This window comes from Amblyomma maculatum, chromosome 10 (assembly GCF_055883805.1).
Source record: "Amblyomma maculatum isolate TAMU_Amacu chromosome 10, ASM5588380v1, whole genome shotgun sequence".
NCBI classification, from domain to species: domain Eukaryota; kingdom Metazoa; phylum Arthropoda; class Arachnida; order Ixodida; family Ixodidae; genus Amblyomma; species Amblyomma maculatum.
Window position 1 is genome coordinate 98,549,995 of NC_139353.1, and position 16,797 is coordinate 98,566,791.

A 16,797-nucleotide genomic window follows, 5' to 3' on the forward strand; every position below is an offset into this window, starting at 1 on the left:
TTACGGGTCACAGATAAGTCAAATATACTTAGGCAGAACTACGGGCCAACAAAAGTGATCACCTCACTTGGTAGTTCACTGGATTTTGATCAGCGGCGGTCATCATTGCCGGGCTTACGTGCCTGAGAACCGCTGTGCCCGTTTGCGTTGCTGTTTTCCATTCATTTAAATGAGTCTTAGCAAAACCGCCGGACCTGAGCCCTAACGCGTTACACAAGTCGTGAAGACCCACAACACGAGAGAGAAATAAGCTTTTACTCACAATTGCAGCGCGGTGCTAGGCCTTGTAGAAGAGTCATTTTACATTTTTGCGTCTTGCCAGATTGTCATATCGCTCAAATTTACGTAGAAATGCTCTAAAATAATTCATACCAAACATGTTAAAAGCGCAAAATACTCGCGGTGCATCGCGCTCGTAAACACGCATTGGTACACAGGCACGAACATCTGTCGCCAAATTCGGCACTCCCTCAAGATATTACACTGCGTAGACTTCAGGACAGCCACTTTTGGCTTGTGGAGGCTCAAGTGGCTCAAGCCTATGGCTCAAGCCGTAGGACGTGGTCATAGGTGCTAGAAACCTGCAATTGTCAAACTGTAATGCAAGAAATACGTGACATAATAAAAATTATTTACATTATTTAAAAAATAACTTCTTGTACATAATTGTATTCGCTGCACTTAGAGAGTTAATGCCGATTTGTCATAAGACGCGTGCGTCGTCTGCTGCGCTAGCAGACAGCAGAAGTAAACAGTAACGTGCACTATGCTATAATAAAGGAAATGTTTCTTCTAAATGATAAAACTTCTTGTGTCCCTGACGCTTGGAATACCTCATAGCGATATTCCACTATGTGGCTACTGCTCAAGAGAAAAAAAAAAAAAAAACAGACATATGCTTAGCTTGTTTGGAAAATTGCCTGTTCTTCGATCGTCTACCGTTGTATTTCAGCCCACTATAATTCTTATAATGTAACCTAGACTTACCAGAACCATGTATTAAATATTGGTACATAGTTTCCGTTCTTTTTTTTTTTTAGTGAAATGCGTAAAAATGCGGTAAGTGTATGCAACAAGCTTTTGTATGGGACTGCATAAACTCAAATGCATGCTTTTGTACACCTTCAAGCCAACTGAAGATCGTCGGGTCGTCTGCTGGTTTCAGCAGACACCAGTACAAACCAGTAGCTCCCAGCCAGCACGAAACGAGCAGGAAATTTTCACCTGATTTTCATGGTTAGGATACATGTGACATGAAATACTGGGTGAAAATCTCAAGCAATGTGTTTCCTGTCTCTCTTGCTCGTTTGGCCTTTTCTTGCATTTTGCTTTTTTTTTCATCCCCGTGCTCCTGGTAAAGTGCACTCAGTGCAATATTCAAGTTCTATGCTATGATGCTGGCTGTGATATGTGCATTTCGTTCGCATGACGACAGGCAGAAAGATTGCTTAAATAAATCCCAGATTGCAAGCACTTGTGACACACGTAACTGTCAACTTGCTTTTGATGAAAGTTCAGGAGTGTGGTGCGGCACAGAACGAGGTGGATGTGAGAGTAGCGACGTCAGTTGTAGAGGGGCACTATAGTTTATGGCTAGCCTAACAGGAGTACTTAGAGAATATCACAATAATTCTCTTGGCTGTAGGGCTTAGACACTGGGCTGCAAAAAGTTTTTTACACTTCTCTATTAATATTTTGTCCTGTTTTCTCCACGCAGCATGTCGAAACCATTCGCATTGGTGAAATTCCCAGATGAGGAGGACAGCTTGGCAGCTGTGCCGGTGGGCTGGCTTGATGGCGACAGCCATTGCTTCTGGCCTATGGCCAGCCCAACGGCAGTGATTCGCCTGGCCAAGAGCCAGGCTGATAGAAATGCCAGCGGGCACCAATGGACACGGTGCCCAGTGACAGTGGTTGCCTCTTGCCGTAAGTATAGTCACATTGTAGACTATGTAAAGATGATGATGATCTGGCTAGCAATCGTAAAGAGCTCTTTAAGAAATTCTTTGAGCCTTCAACTCTATGTGACTAAATTACGACTAAGAAGTTGTAATTTAGCAGCCACTTAGCCAGTTATCAAAAAACAAAGAGGAATGAACTGTTCTCTGTAAGCCGATCGAAGGCGACTTTTGAAACATACTAGTGCCTTATTCTTGAAGTCCTACAGTTTTCAGCGCAACTGCTGGAGTCAACATGCAAAATAATTACAGTTAAGACAGAAAAGTTTAATGCGGTTCAGTTTTTTTTTTCTTCCAGTTTTAAGTAAGCGTGCTGCAGCAGCTAAGCGTCAGGCACTTTGCTGCTGGGACGAGTCCCTGTGTTACGTGCATGCAGTGAAATGGAGCAGTGCAGAATGTGCTTGTGCAATATAGTATCAGTGCTTGTTAAACTATCCCACTTGATGTAAATTAGTGTTCTTTCACAATATTGTCCTTCTGTGCAAGCATTGACCTTGATGCCCCTTTTACACTACACGAGCTTGAAGCTGCACTTCTTGCTAACGCCACTCGGTCGGCTCCTGGTGAAGATGGAATCACTTACTCTGCTAACGCAAAAGATAACGCAAAAGAGTACCTTCTCAACCTCTATAACACCGCCTGGGAAGAAGGCTCTCTGCCATCTCCTCCGTAGCCATGTGTTGCATAGTTTTTAAACCCTAGAAATTGGAAACACGTTTTAAATGTAAATATAAAAGAATGCCTCTGCCACATGAGTGTTTCAATGGCATTCAAACATGGATGGAGTCTGTTGGCTGAACTGACTGGTGACTGCAGTTACAAGGGCAGCTGAACAGGCGTCAGTTCGGCAAAGTAGCCTAGAACTTCTTTTACATACAGCAGTATCATGCACTTTCGGATGTGTATGTGTTATGGCCAAGCGTTGAGGAATGATATCAATGAAATTTATAAAGAAGGGCAGGTCGTTCAACCAATTGCATGTTTGTGCTTCTATGGAAGTCTATGATCCTACTTCCAAGTTTCGATGACCGGGGTTGTTGCATATTTTAAAAAATGCGATATGTAATTGTGATCAGGAAGCCCCTTCCATTAAGAGTGACCGCCATAATTAAATGCTCACAAGATGTCATGACAGACAGCAGAGCGTCAGCAATGAGGTAATATGTCAAAGAACAGATTTCTTTTATTTTTATACATGACTAGCCATATTAGCAGTGTGCATCTTAGGGGAGTGCTTGACGAACATTGCTACCAAGCAAACAATAAATGTAATATGTGTTTTTGCCGGCATAAAGGCATGATCAGTTGGGCTGGGCAATAGATGTCTTACATATAGCTTATTATGCGGCAATCTGCCGCGTCATACCGGCAGCTACAGCAGCACTATCAGCAGTCTAGTGCTTTCAGACCCGCAATGCCAATGAAGCTGATCAGCAGATGGTTGCTTGATCTGTCATAGGCTGATCGAAAACCACTTCGTTGAGGCAATGGCCTAAGTAGTTGCACTTGTCTGTGCCTTAACCATTTAAGAAAATGAAATAAACAGCACTTCAATGTTCAAACTTTAACGTTTATGAGCAGTGAGCTATGCCAGAAATTTCAGTCAACATGGCCAGTTCTACAACAGGTAAACCTAGCAAAACATGAGTTGGCCATGCTAGTTGGCACAGCTATACCAACTAGCTGTATACCAACCTACGGTCATGATACTACAGCGTAAGAAAAGAAAGAGGGATCAGAGAAAGGAAAACACGGGACAAGCGCTGACTTACAATTAAGGGTTTTCTTTACCAATGGTTTGGTATATAAAGAAACACTCAAAGGTGTGAAAGTGTTGATGCAGATAAACCATATAACACAACACTAAAGCCCACTCAGATATGTATGCAACCTCCAAGCATTCTCAAGAAAGGCAATCTCCCTGTCACTTAGAAAACTTTTTTTGCCTACGCAGTTATCTTGGTCCAATATGTAAATCCTCAACCAGTTCCTGTGTTGTCTAATCATCATGGGTGTAGTGCAGGTGTAGTACAAATTTCATTCATTTCATATTAATTCTTTGCAGGCTCTTACAAGAGCGCCGAAAAAAAGATGCGAAAATATGAGTTCACATCTGCTGTGGAGACGTCGGCAGTTTCTGGTAATTATAATTCCTGGAGTTATAATTAACAAAAAATTATTTGCATACTGAAGATGATATTAATGTGCAATTCTTTCTTTAGGAAACGAGGGTCATGAAGATTGGCCCATGGAAGTGGAGCTGCCATCACCTCGTATGTTATGAATTGTCATCGACATTTAATCTATAAGCTTGATTTTAGTTCAGATTGTGAATATATGGCAGTAGGTGCTTGCAAGAGCTGCAAAAAAAAAACTGTAGCTCATTGCACTCTCAGAGAAATAGAACACATTTACCGTATATTCTCATGTCAGTATACAGATGTCAGTAACCATTTCTTGGCAAACTGCCAGTTGCCCGCAGTTCTAGGGTAATTTTAGTTTACTCAAGAGGTAAAGATGCAGTGTTGAAATTTCTAGTAGACTGCTTGAAATTGGAATGATTAAATTTCTTGAGTTAGGCAAGCATGGCCAGATGTACACGTGTCACATGCTCATTAAGTATTGAGTGATTTTGGCTCCTTGAATAAGGAAAAAAATAGTAATATCTTGTTAATTTGGCCTTCAAGGGATCAAGAAAAATTTTCGAATTATTGAATGATACTATATACTGCCAAAAACCTCCTGCATCACAGTAGTTTTATGTGATGAATGCCAGAAATATGGTTGTCTGTACTTGAGAGGTAAAAACTTATTAACATTGATCATTTTCCATGGCTACATCAAGTACTTTGCTTTGTGCACAATGTCAGGAGTGTTGAAGAATTGCTATAATATGATGCCTGCATAGCCCTTTTCACAGTGCAGTACAGTAGCAGTAATGCCTCTTCACAAATGGCACTGCTGTGTTTCAAAAATGCTTGCATGGACCATGGCTCTTGATGGCAGCGGCAGAATGTTGTGAATTTAACAAAAGTGAAACAGTGCTGCTGGGATATATTTGACAGACGGGGGACTTTTTATCCTAGTCACTCTTCTGCTATAGTGTGCATGATTGATGCGTGTGCACGGGCGCCACTGTTCCATGCGACTCAAGTTGGGAGGTCTATTTTGGGAATTGCTGTCTTTCTGGGTTGCATAAATTAACACAACTTGGGGTTTGAAATAGGTGCCTTTTACTGTTACCTGGCAAAGAATGGTCAAACAAAAGCACCACCTCACTTTAATCTGGACAGTATGAAGGAGCACTGAACAGGGTAAATGGGGTACACCTCAGTTTGCAGGTCGAGCCAACGTTTCGACAAGTGAATTTGTCTCCGCCTAGACGAAGACAAGTCCACTTATCGAAACGTTGGGTCGACCTGCGAACTGAGGCGTACTCCACTTACCCTTGTTCAGTGCTCGTTCATACCGTGTAAACCATCTTCTTCCTCTCGTTCTACCTTTAATCTGGACAGTTTGTTTATTATTTTTTGTGCCTCCTGCATTACCACTAATGATGTTCGTGTTCCAGCACCTCTGAATGAAGGCGCTGAAGTGCCAGCAGCGACACTTTCTGAAGCTGTCGGCAGGGAAAGTGCAGCCCTGAGCTCCGAGGAGGCTGCCAATGAAAGTGGGACTGTTGAAGGTGAAATGTTCACTTTGTTTTCTTTTTTTAATGTAAAATAACCTAGAGCAAAAAAACAGGAATGCTAGCCAAACATGGGGACAATGTGAGAGGATGGGACAAATGTTTGTCCTGTCTTACCAATTTTTCCCTGTCTGGTTTTCACTCCTATTTCTCTGCTACCAAGTAATGCTCTCAGCTAGAGGTTAGACCTGTTTAGCTTTAAAAAAAAAAGCAGCAAATTTTATTTTCCTCAGTATATCCTATGCTAGTGAACTGAAGTTGGCATTGCCAGAAATATCTAGAGAATAAATATTTAGGAAGGTATTACACGGAGTTCACGATCAGACTGAAATTATGTTCTTTGAAAGTGATAACTCTGAAAATGTTTACTGGTATTCTTCAAAGACAGTCCCTACTGAACCAAAGTAATGCTAAAACATACAACCTAGTATTTCGATTCGCTTTCAGCTTTTGTCATTCATACTGCACTGGCTGCTGTAGTTAGTAACTTTTGTTGTCATCTTTTGGATCCTGGCATTGCTGCTGCCTCTCTCTGCCTACGATCACCAGAAAGCCATCACCATTAATGTACTGCGTGCAGTGGTCCCATGTTCTGTGCTTTTTCTTCTTGCAGAATAATTTATTCACTTCCAGGGGCATACAGGTCAAAGGGGCTCATATTTTAACTTTTGTTGTCTTTGATAGTATCTTAAGAGTTCATTAGCTGGAAGCGAATGCAGTGCCTCAGATGGAGTGTAAAATGTGGAAGAAAATTAATTTGGACATCATGCAGCCCCTGTGCACTCCCTTATAAGGTACCCAAAACCAACAGGGTGGCACGCTCTCATTTAGGAAAGATCTCAGCAGTCTAACCACCTTCTGCAGCATCCGCTGCCATTCATCTTTTCTTGCATACAGCAAGATTTATGTGTGATAAGCAATAATTACGACCTTTTTTATTTCTCAAACATTCGCCTGTGCCTAGCAAGAAATGTCAGTTGGTCGGCAAAAAACAGCCCGCTTTATAGAGATGGTGCCACATTTTCTGACTTACAATTCCATTTTTATTTGCATACTTCAACTTAAAGTGGCAATAAGCTGAACAGTGTTTACCACAAAATGCTTTCATTTAGTGCACACAAAAATGCTTGCACTATTTATTCTAATACTCTCAGAGCGTCTCACATAGGACTGTATGCCATGTATGACGTCATGTTTATCTTGCTGACAGATGCCAACAATGAGTCACTAGATGATCATGTTTGACATATATGCTGGCAAAAGTTTGCTGTTTGAAAGAGGCAGTTGTTTCAAGCTGATTTTCCAGCGAGTTAGCTTGTGGATTAATATTTGGGCATCGTTTGAGGCATATGTCTGCTTTATGCCATTGTGATGGAATACTTCATTTAAATGTTGCTAGCATATTCGTGGAACAGGAGATATTAAAAGGGAGTCTTCGCAAATCCCAGTTGGCATGCAATATATTTGCCCCCCCCCCCTCCTTCTCAAATCGCTATCATCTGGTGTTGCTTGATCATGAACCCACCCTGGTTTTTTTTGTTGTTTAGTTCACTTTTGTAAGCACTTGTTTGTATTCTTGCTTTTGGCAACTACCTTTTTATTCAATACCTACCTCTCACTTATACTGGAAACTATAAGCAAAATCCAGATGGCAAAACTAGAAACAGTAAACTAGTCACAAGACCAGCACTACATTCAATTCTCGTGTCCAACCCAGCTGGACTGTGCATAGAATCACGCAGCAGCTCACGGGTTATTGGCTGCCCCCTGCTTCGGCATCAGTGCGGCATAGGCATACTTTTGCTCTTTGGCAGTAGAAGCTCGTGGAACCCCTGAGCTCTGCAGAACCCAGTTTGAGAACCCCTGATTAGTGCATAAACAAAAAGAAAGCCTAGGAGTGGTACCTTGCAGCTTGCGCAGTTACTTTGTAAAAGGTATGCAAAACAAGATTACCTGCTTAGAGGTCTGATCAGAACTATATTTTCTGTTTAGTGATATTGCAGATGACTATAGTGTAGCTCCTAGCCTTTGAAACATGTTACTGTGCATCACCCTTTATGCACTGCATTTTGCATTGGAATGTGATGAATTACTGTGGCAAATTTTTCTTAGCGTTCCTTTTTCAGAATTCTGTGTTGTTCCTTTTTGTCATAAGCAATAGGCAACTGTGTGCAGTGTCTGCAGTTCGATAGTGCAGAGATGTATGAAGAAAGCCTATCTGAAATATTGAACATAATATAGGGGTGCCAGCGGAAACACAAAGATGCGTACACAAGAACGAAGAGGTAGCTACAGCACAAAAACACACATCTGACGCATGCGCATCTGCGGTGGTGCTGCAGATGCGCATGTGTCGGATGTGTATTTTTGTGCGGCAATGCTTCTTCAATAAACCACAGTTGATAGTCCAGCATCCGTCTGTAGCTACCTCTTCGTTCTTGTGTACGCACCTTTGTGTTTCCGCTGGCACCCCTGTAATTATGTTCAACATGCACCAACTGGCCCAAGAGCTAATGTTATTGTATCTTATATATTTCCTGTATTTATTTACGTCCACATGGTGGTGGGCTCATCTTGGATTTAATCTTTACTTTGTCCTCTGATGTGGAACTTGACACATGATTCACCTTTTTGTTGCATTTTGTTTATCAGCCAAGGACAACAGTGCAATAGAGATCTTTGCTGCAGCAAGTGTAATGCATTAGCTCCCAAAAGTACTTGTAGTTACACAGAACAGACTCCTACCTCCAAAATTTTTCTAATATCATCTTGCCATGAAAAACACTTTTCAAATGATGCAAAGCTAAATTACAGGCGAAGGCCTGCTCTGCTTCCTGACTCCCTATTAGCATGTGCTTCTCATGAGAGTAGAAGAATACATTAATCCTTTCTGCAATGCAGTAGCAGTGGAAATGCTTCTGAAGTGCCATAACCATTGGCAGAAGCCCAGACTGAGGAGGCATTTGCAGAACAATATCGCAGCTCTTTTGCTATCTGTCACACGTAGAGGAGCTCTGTTTGACCTAAGTGTTCATCAGTGTGATGACATTTATAACTTTTACATTAGGCTGGCAAGGAATAGATGCATGTGTTATGAGTGTCTCTGTGAAAGCTGTAGAAAGTTAGGAGCATAAGCAGCATGTTGCTTCTTGCTGTTTACACTCATACTGTTTTATTGGTGCCTAGGGCATAAGTGATGCTATCGGCCTTAGGAAGCTGTACTCTCACTGAATTTATTATTAATTGCTTCAATTACAGCTGCAGTGCTCAGGGTGCTGAGGATTTTGCTTGAGGTCCGACAGCAGCAGCGGGAGCTGATCCAGCGCGTGCAGCGCATTGAATATAGCCTGCTGCTGCGGTCGGACCGAGAGCCAGGCCCAGGCACTGCGCAGCCAGTCTCCCCACCAGCACCTCCTCCCGCCCTTGCTCTGCCCGCCTACACTACAGAGGAGCTGGAGGCAGCCGACGCTGCCTTGCAGGATGATGGTGTGGCAGCTGCACTGGTAATCTAATGCTTTTTAATAATTCTTAACTGAGAAAAATGAGTACCTAGTCAGGGTTTGCAATATAAAGTAATTCAGATGTTTGTGAAAAAGGTGCATGCCATGCTCTGTGGATAACATGCTCATCATATTCATAATTCTTACTGATTTGCTTGAGTATGTTGTCACTTCTGCATGTTTTATTAATGTAAATATCTTGTGCATGAAAGCTGCATATACAGATTACTGGGTGCTTCAGTGAACATTTTCAAAAATTCTGAATAAGGGGAGGCTAGAAAAAATAGATTCTAGGAACGCATTTCCTGATGCAACAGGCACAATGTACGGCTAAACTTTAGTAATTACATGGTTAACTAAACTCAGTTAATAAATCTTTAATTTAATTGCGATTTGGTGGTTAGTGGCAGTGCGGAGTTCAATTCCATCAATCGTGCCATACTTTTTTTCAATAAACAAGTTTCAAAAGCACTGCAGCATGAGGAAATTACACACTTTTTCACTTGAAAATGGAAATTATTGTAAGAGGCGTGGAAGCTCAGTGAGGATGGCAACGTTTGCTGAGGCTTGTTGCTGTGACCATGGCACTAAATTCGAACTGTGCTTTATTTCTCTTTATTGCTCTAAGAAAGTAACGTCTACACATTTGGCTATTACTGTCCTTTTCTTTCCATGTAAATCTGATGCAAAAGTGCTTGCAGTTTGAACTGAGCACTGCAACATGTCCGCAGTGGGTGTCACATCTGCAGCGACACTCCTGCATGTCTAATGCATAAAGTTTCAGTTTTGCTTCAGGAAGCATTACAATTGCTCGTGCTGTAGGGCTTTTGGCAATTACATTTTCATTTCAGGAATTGATCCTACTACATGGTCTTGTATATGGTCTCAAACCGCTTTTGACACTATACCACCAAACTGTGCAACAACACTGATGTTTGGGCCCGTTGATGTTGATTCATCAACGTATAGTGCTCACAGCACGAAAAAAATGAGGACATGAAGAAACACACAGCAGGACGAACTTCCAACTAAATTTTATATAAAATAAAAACAAGCTTAAGTATGGTGCTGTTATTGCCATGTGGTAGTCAACCGTGTTTGTCCTGAAAGGCCATTTCATTATCATACAGAAACAATGAGGGGGGCTGACACATTGATCTCCCGCTTTTCTGATATGATATACCTCAACAATATCTCTTTCAGTCTGATCTTTCTCGCACCCAAGAAACTTGGTTTTTCGAAAAATTAGCTTACACTTACAGTTTCTGCATTCAGTGGCAAGATTACTCCCTTTACCGTCTTTGACTTAATCATATTGCTCCCTGGCTCTCTCATTAAAACAGTGTCCTGTTTGACCAATGTAAACTCTATTACAAGTGAGTGGAACACTGTAAACTACCTTTGTAGTGCACCGGGTGAACCAGAGTTGGTGCTTGATACTACAATGCGGCTTTTGCTCTTTCATCATCATTGGACAAATTTTTTAGAGCTTACTTGATGCAGAGAAGAGCATGTTTACATTGTATCTTTTTGCAACCTTCTTAAATTATGGGATACTTTGCGAATGCACGGAATGACTTGTGTTGTCAGCCTCTGATCTTGCTTATCTTGCTTTTTACTGATCTTTTTCTTTTTTAGCAGGCTGTCTGCAACTGCTAAGTATCTGGAGGATAGCCGGACATGTGCAAACGCTGTGCTTGTATTTTAACGCTCTGAGATATTTGATGACAACATGATTTTTCCAACGTGTAATTGAGGCAATTCATGGCAACTGCTCATTTTACTACCATCCAATGAGCACTACTATAGGGGAGGAGTGCCTTTTGTGATCTAGGATTATACATCCAACATATGTGCCCTTTCAAAATTGAAATTCTTAGGTCACGGAACTGTATGCTGTCTTCATGTGGGAGCTCATGCACAGCCCATGAGTTCACAGCCCTGTGTTTTGTTTATGTTGTGGTGTCAAGTCCTTGTTTTCGAGCTGTTTTTTATCCCCACTTTTTCCTCTCTTGCCCATATCATGCTTTCTTTCATTACTTGATCTGCTGCCAAAAACAGGAATGTTAAGACTGCTTAAAGAAAAGTGGTTGCTAGGCATGCAGCTTTACTCATGTGCTTGGGGTACATAATATTAGATCATGCTCAGTTTCGGGATAATGGGCCCCGTGGCAGCGGCTCAGTCATTCAACTGCTGAACCCAAAAAGAGTTCAAACCTGGCTGCAGCAACCACTTTTCCATGGAGGTGAAAAGCAAGGTGCACGTGTGCTGTGCGATGTCAGTGCACGTTAAGGATTCCAGATGGTTAAAATTTGCAAACCCCTCTTCTACAGCATGCTCTTAGCCCGAATTCCTTAGGGACTGCAGCCCAAATACATCCAGCACACATATCTGCTAAAAGCCTCAAGTTATAACATGATAAGAGCGACCACTTTTGCTCAGCACCTAAATTTGTCTGCTCCTAGCAAATTAGAAAAAAAATGTCTTTGTTTGCAGTGGTAGAGAGCTGTTGCATCATACAAGAATGATGCATTAAATAGCAGGCACAATTGTATGAGCTGCTGACAATTGGTCACACAGTTATCTCAGTTATTCTATTCAGAAATAAACTAACAGTACTTGTTATTTTATGTCTAATAGCATTTGCGCAACTATGATTTTCTTTCTTTTCAGCGACAGCAGCTGCTCCGCCTGGGGGGAAAAGGGCTAAAGGAGGTGGCGGCCAACGCCATGACGGCCATCATGGGGGTGTCCGTACAACGCCTGTACAGTCTGCACGGCCGGAAAGGAAAACTTTCCTTTATCGGCCTTAGATTGTGCAGCGTGGTCACAGGTATATTTTTTATTAATTACAGTAGCTTTTAATTTTAAAACATGAGCGAAAGCACATGTAACAGGCTTTGCTGCACTTTGTTTCCATCTGTAAAATCTGTTACCACTTTACCCAGCTTACGACTTCTTTTTTATAACAGATGAATATTTTGTTACTGCAATTGTTTGTGGGGCTGGTTGCAGTTTTCCTCAGTGGGCATCTAAAGAATGAACAGCAGATGTATTTTGAAAAAGCCCTCAAACCAGTCAAGTCCATCTTTTCTCGCAGCATTGCAGTCATGTTGCACTGGCCAGCTATTTGTGCTCCCCCTCTAGTCCTTGAAAGGTGGACCATAGTGTCATAGTAGCTATATACAGTTGGTTAGAAGAGCTTTCTTGCGAGAGCTTTTTCTAAAGTTGCATTTGGTTGCCTATAGTCCTTGAATTATGAGGCCCATTCCGTGTAACATTTACTTGTGCGTCCTCTTCTGTTTTTTTCAATAAAACTTGTTGCTGGGCTGGTTCCTCGTCCTTTTGCGCTACCTTTTATTCTTCTGTTCTTCTTTCAGTGAAATAAGCTTGATTTCTGTGAGCCAACAAAGTGTTCCTGTTGGCCTAAAATGTCCATTTATCTTGTGCAGATATCATCTGCCAAAAGACAGGCGTGGATGTTGCTGAAGCGCACGGCTTCATTAAGAAGTGGTTGCCAGGGTCAGTGGACCGTGGTGGCGGTAGAAAGCGGCGCTTTGCCGAAACACTAAATACAAGTTCTGCCGCCAGCCTGGCAACCACACCGAACCCCTGTGCTTCGGCGACATCCAGTACGGCACCCCCACTGCCTCACCCGGCCCACACCTCCAGTGCTGCCCTGCAGGGCCCTGCTGGCACCTGAGGCTGCTCATGAGTTGCCTCTACCCGGTGTGCCAGCGCTCTTCTTGGTGTTCTACCGCTGCTCCTCCCATCCGTGACCACCGAAACGACTCATATGGCCCTGCTCCCCTAGCTCGTTCCCACTACAGGGCGCCACCTCCTCCGCAACAACCCCAGCGGCTGGACTTTGCTGATCACTGCGATCCTGTTACCGAGGGCTATTATTTGGACCGTGCTCGTGAACCACCCGTCTGTTACCGCTGTGGTATGCTTGGCCACATATCCAGATTCTGCCGTCGCCGGTACCCGCCACCACGCTACCAGTGCCAATGGACAAATCGCCGTTCTACTGTGAGCCCAGAAGTCCATGACCCGACCTATCCCCCTCCTTCGGGCTCCTACCGCTACGTACCACCATGCAACGACTCGTCAGTTTCTGATCGCAGCCTGACTCCTCCTGCCCGCCGCTCCCGACAATCGCTTTCTCCCCGCCGTTCTTCTCCGCCACCGGGAAACTAGCGTGTGCGGCCGATGGAGGTGCGGTCGCCAGGTCATCGATATTGCCAATTCCTCTACCGGTCGTTATGCTGAAGAACCGCTTGGAAGTGTCAGTGGATGGTGTTTGTGTTATGGCCTTAGTGGATACTGGTGCTACAGTTTCCGTGATGAGCTTAGATTTTAAGAACCGTCTCGGCCGCAAAATTATGTTTGGCTGGGATAGAACTGTCATATTTCGAGGTGTAGGGGGAGAATCGTTGGTTCCGCTTGGTATTTGTTATGTAAATGTAGCGATGGCTGGACACGAGTTTAGAACTGAATTTACGGTGCTCCCTCGCTTTACGCACGACGTTATTCTAGGAGTTGACTTTTTACAGCAGTGTGGCGCAACTCTCGACTTCAACAGTGGCGAGATATCAATAAGCCCCAGCCTTCGATCGGCTCTCATAGAAGAATCGCCGCGGGCGGTCCAAGTGTTTTCTGTCTTCGAAGATACCGTCGTTCCGGCGATGTCCGCCATCTTCGTCCCAGTTGTGTCTTCGGGTGCGGTTCCCAATGCCTTCGACGCTTTGGTGGAACCCACTTCCCTTTCCGGTGCCAAAAAGAGTGTGTTGGTGCCCCGCAGCGTTGTTCGAGTGAACGAGGGCCGTACCACGCTTTGGACTGTCAACCATACCAATGAACCCGCCGTATTGCCGCGTGATTTCAAACTCGCCGACTTTGAAGAATGCCTTTCTATGCACATCGCCGCGTTCAATGAAGGCGTTGCTCGTTCAACTAGACGTCCCGATCATGCTGATTCCCAGTTTAAGTCTATGATAAATGAATCGCTACCCACCAACGACCAGCGAATATTGATGGAGGTTCTTATGAAACATGCGGACGTGTTAGACTTTGCTCGAGATCAGCCACCACCGATTCCGCCTTCCCGCACCCATCACATGATCGACACTGGATCTGCACACCCGATTAGACAGACACCATACCGTGTTTCACCTTCAGAACGTAAGATAATTGACGAACAGGTCCGTGATATGATGCAAAGAGGAAGTAGTTCATGTAGTTCACAGGTAGTTCATGTCGCAAGAATGAAGCGCTGCCACTCTCGCTCGGGACTCTGACAGCCCAGGGGCTTCGTCTGCCAAGGGGGAAATGTCAGGGATGCGCACAGAAGAGGAGAAGGAAGTGCAAAAAGAGGCTCTCCGGGATAGAGAAAGAAGAAGAAGAAGCTCACCATCTGTTACTTAGCACATCAGGCTAAGGTGCAGAATCGCTCTTTAAATAAACCCTAACAATATGTTATTTTTAAATAAATGATAACACTTTGATTTTTGTTGCGCCTCATTTTATGCATGTGTATATAAAGGGTGCAGTTTGGCAGTAGTAAAGCATGTGGCTTGTATAATGCAAATATTAGCTGGAATGCACTGAAAATGCATGGCCTGAATTCTGGGCCAGCTTTAACAGATAGGCTAAACAATTGTCTAATTGTGGCATGTCCACTTTTGGTAGACTGGCTGAATGCAGGTTCAATCATGGCATGAATGTCGGGCCAATGTTATCACATCGGCATAACACTGGTCTAATCATGGGTGAACGGCGGGCCAACATGAATATATGGGCAGTACAGTGGTTCAATCATGGGTGAACGGCGGGCCAACATGAATATATGGGCAGTACAGTGGTTCAATCATGGCATAATGTCGGACAAATGTAGGCTGGAGAGCGGTCCAATCGTGGCATGAACGTCGGCCCAAGGTTGGAAAAAGTCTCTTTTGGCCTAAATGCCAATGACGGTCCGACTTTCGTGCCGTTTTTTACCAATGTAACGCCAGCGCTGGTCCATTGTTGGTGTGATGCTTGGGTACTACCGGCATTCGTTCCCGGTAAAAATAGAGCTCTGAATAAAATTCCGCCATTACCGAAAACCAAAACTAACGTAATCAGAAAGAGAACTTTAACAAACTACGACATGCCAAGCATTGTGAAACGCGCATCAAACGATATAATAAAAAAATATGTTTATCAGTCCGTCAGCCATATCCATCCACTGAGGTTGCTAAGGCCGACAATGGAGAACACCTCTGAGAAAAGTTACACTTTCCATAAAGTGGTCCCTGGAAGATCGTAAATTTTCTTCTGCCTGCCTAAATGCCATCTGCGTTTTCCAAATGCTGTGGAGGCCCAGCACCATATTGATGTCACACGGAATCTTGTCACTACTGGCAGAAACCGGATACCATAAGGAGTAATTTGTAGTTGTTTATATAGGTTCCTTGTAATATATCCAAGTCAAAAAAGAATCTAACAGTTTATAAAAAATTCGATCAATGGTCTGGGCTTTTACATATTGTGCAGTTGATGGTCGAAGGTAGCAATCATTATTCTACGTTTTTACTTAAGGGCATCAGAGTGAAGCTATGAATAAAATGATTTGAACGTCGTCTTAACCAGCATCTTCCTAACTCTATTTACACTTTGTAAAGCGCCTCCGCAATATATCGATCGGTATAAAGATACTGGTATAAAGAGGTTGAGAGAGTCCTTATATAATTTTTCTTGGGTGCAGTACTAAGATACTTCAACAAAAAAGTGCACGCAAAATTTGCGAGGAAAAAACAACTTTTCTTAAACACCCAGTGAAAGCGCATTTTGTGGCCAGACAACTAGACATAGCTGATCACGATATCACATTACCTAAGCGTATCTGCAGCATTGTGAGAAACACAGTGTCTCTTATCTCGTGCAAAAAAGAAATCGTGACTCAGCTTGACTCAGAATCAAGTTTGGAAGAGCAAGACCGCTTTATGGGAATGAACAAATTAGTTCAGCTAGTTCGCTCCGCGTTTCACCCTACGTAAACACAACCAACACCTGTGCTGTTTCTGCACTTTTGAGCGTTAGATGCGTAAACATTGCAGCAAGTACTAAATATTTGTACTTAAAAACACGTTGTACCCACATGCATGTGCAAACATCGAGAGGTCACGCCCTTTCAACCGATCCACTTTTTGCTTAGTGTTTTTCGCTCAGTCGTCCTACAACTCTCTCCTGCTGTGATAATAATTCAGTGGTACACACATTTACATCCCGAGAACTATCGTCCATTCCCTATTAGTAAAAATTGCCAATGTGTTATTCCATTAACTCTACCAAAATCCAATCCTCTTCTCCTTATCGATTTCGCACCCTACCTTTTTGCACTAGTCGTCCGCAACTAGAATAACTTTAACGCTTTCCCGATATGCGTAAAAAACGGCAGTATCCTCCGTGTCGGCTAGTACTTTTACCTGCCTAGACTAGAGAGTGAAACCGAATGCACAATAATTATGCATCAATTGCCACTTAAACCGATCAAGATTAATAGCAAAACACCAGAAGTGAGATCCAGACTGCTCCACAAAAATCTTACTGCATTTGTGGCTTTCCAAATATTATAACGAAAAAAAAAAAAAGACCGGCGATACTACC

General features: G+C 43.1%; 1 protein-coding gene across 1 annotated transcript; it reads left to right on the plus strand.

The window, feature by feature from the left end:
* The first annotated feature begins 1,054 nt into the window (after nt 1-1,054).
* LOC146177094 (uncharacterized) lies at nt 1,055-12,850 on the plus strand. Its single transcript, XM_084581461.1, has 8 exons — nt 1,055-1,059; nt 1,718-1,926; nt 4,024-4,098; nt 4,181-4,231; nt 5,530-5,643; nt 8,905-9,149; nt 11,821-11,980; nt 12,600-12,850. The coding sequence occupies exons 1-8, from the start codon at nt 1,055-1,057 to the stop codon at nt 12,848-12,850; spliced, it is 1,110 nt and encodes a 369-aa protein (XP_084437587.1).
* The last annotated feature ends 3,947 nt before the right edge of the window (nt 12,851-16,797 follow it).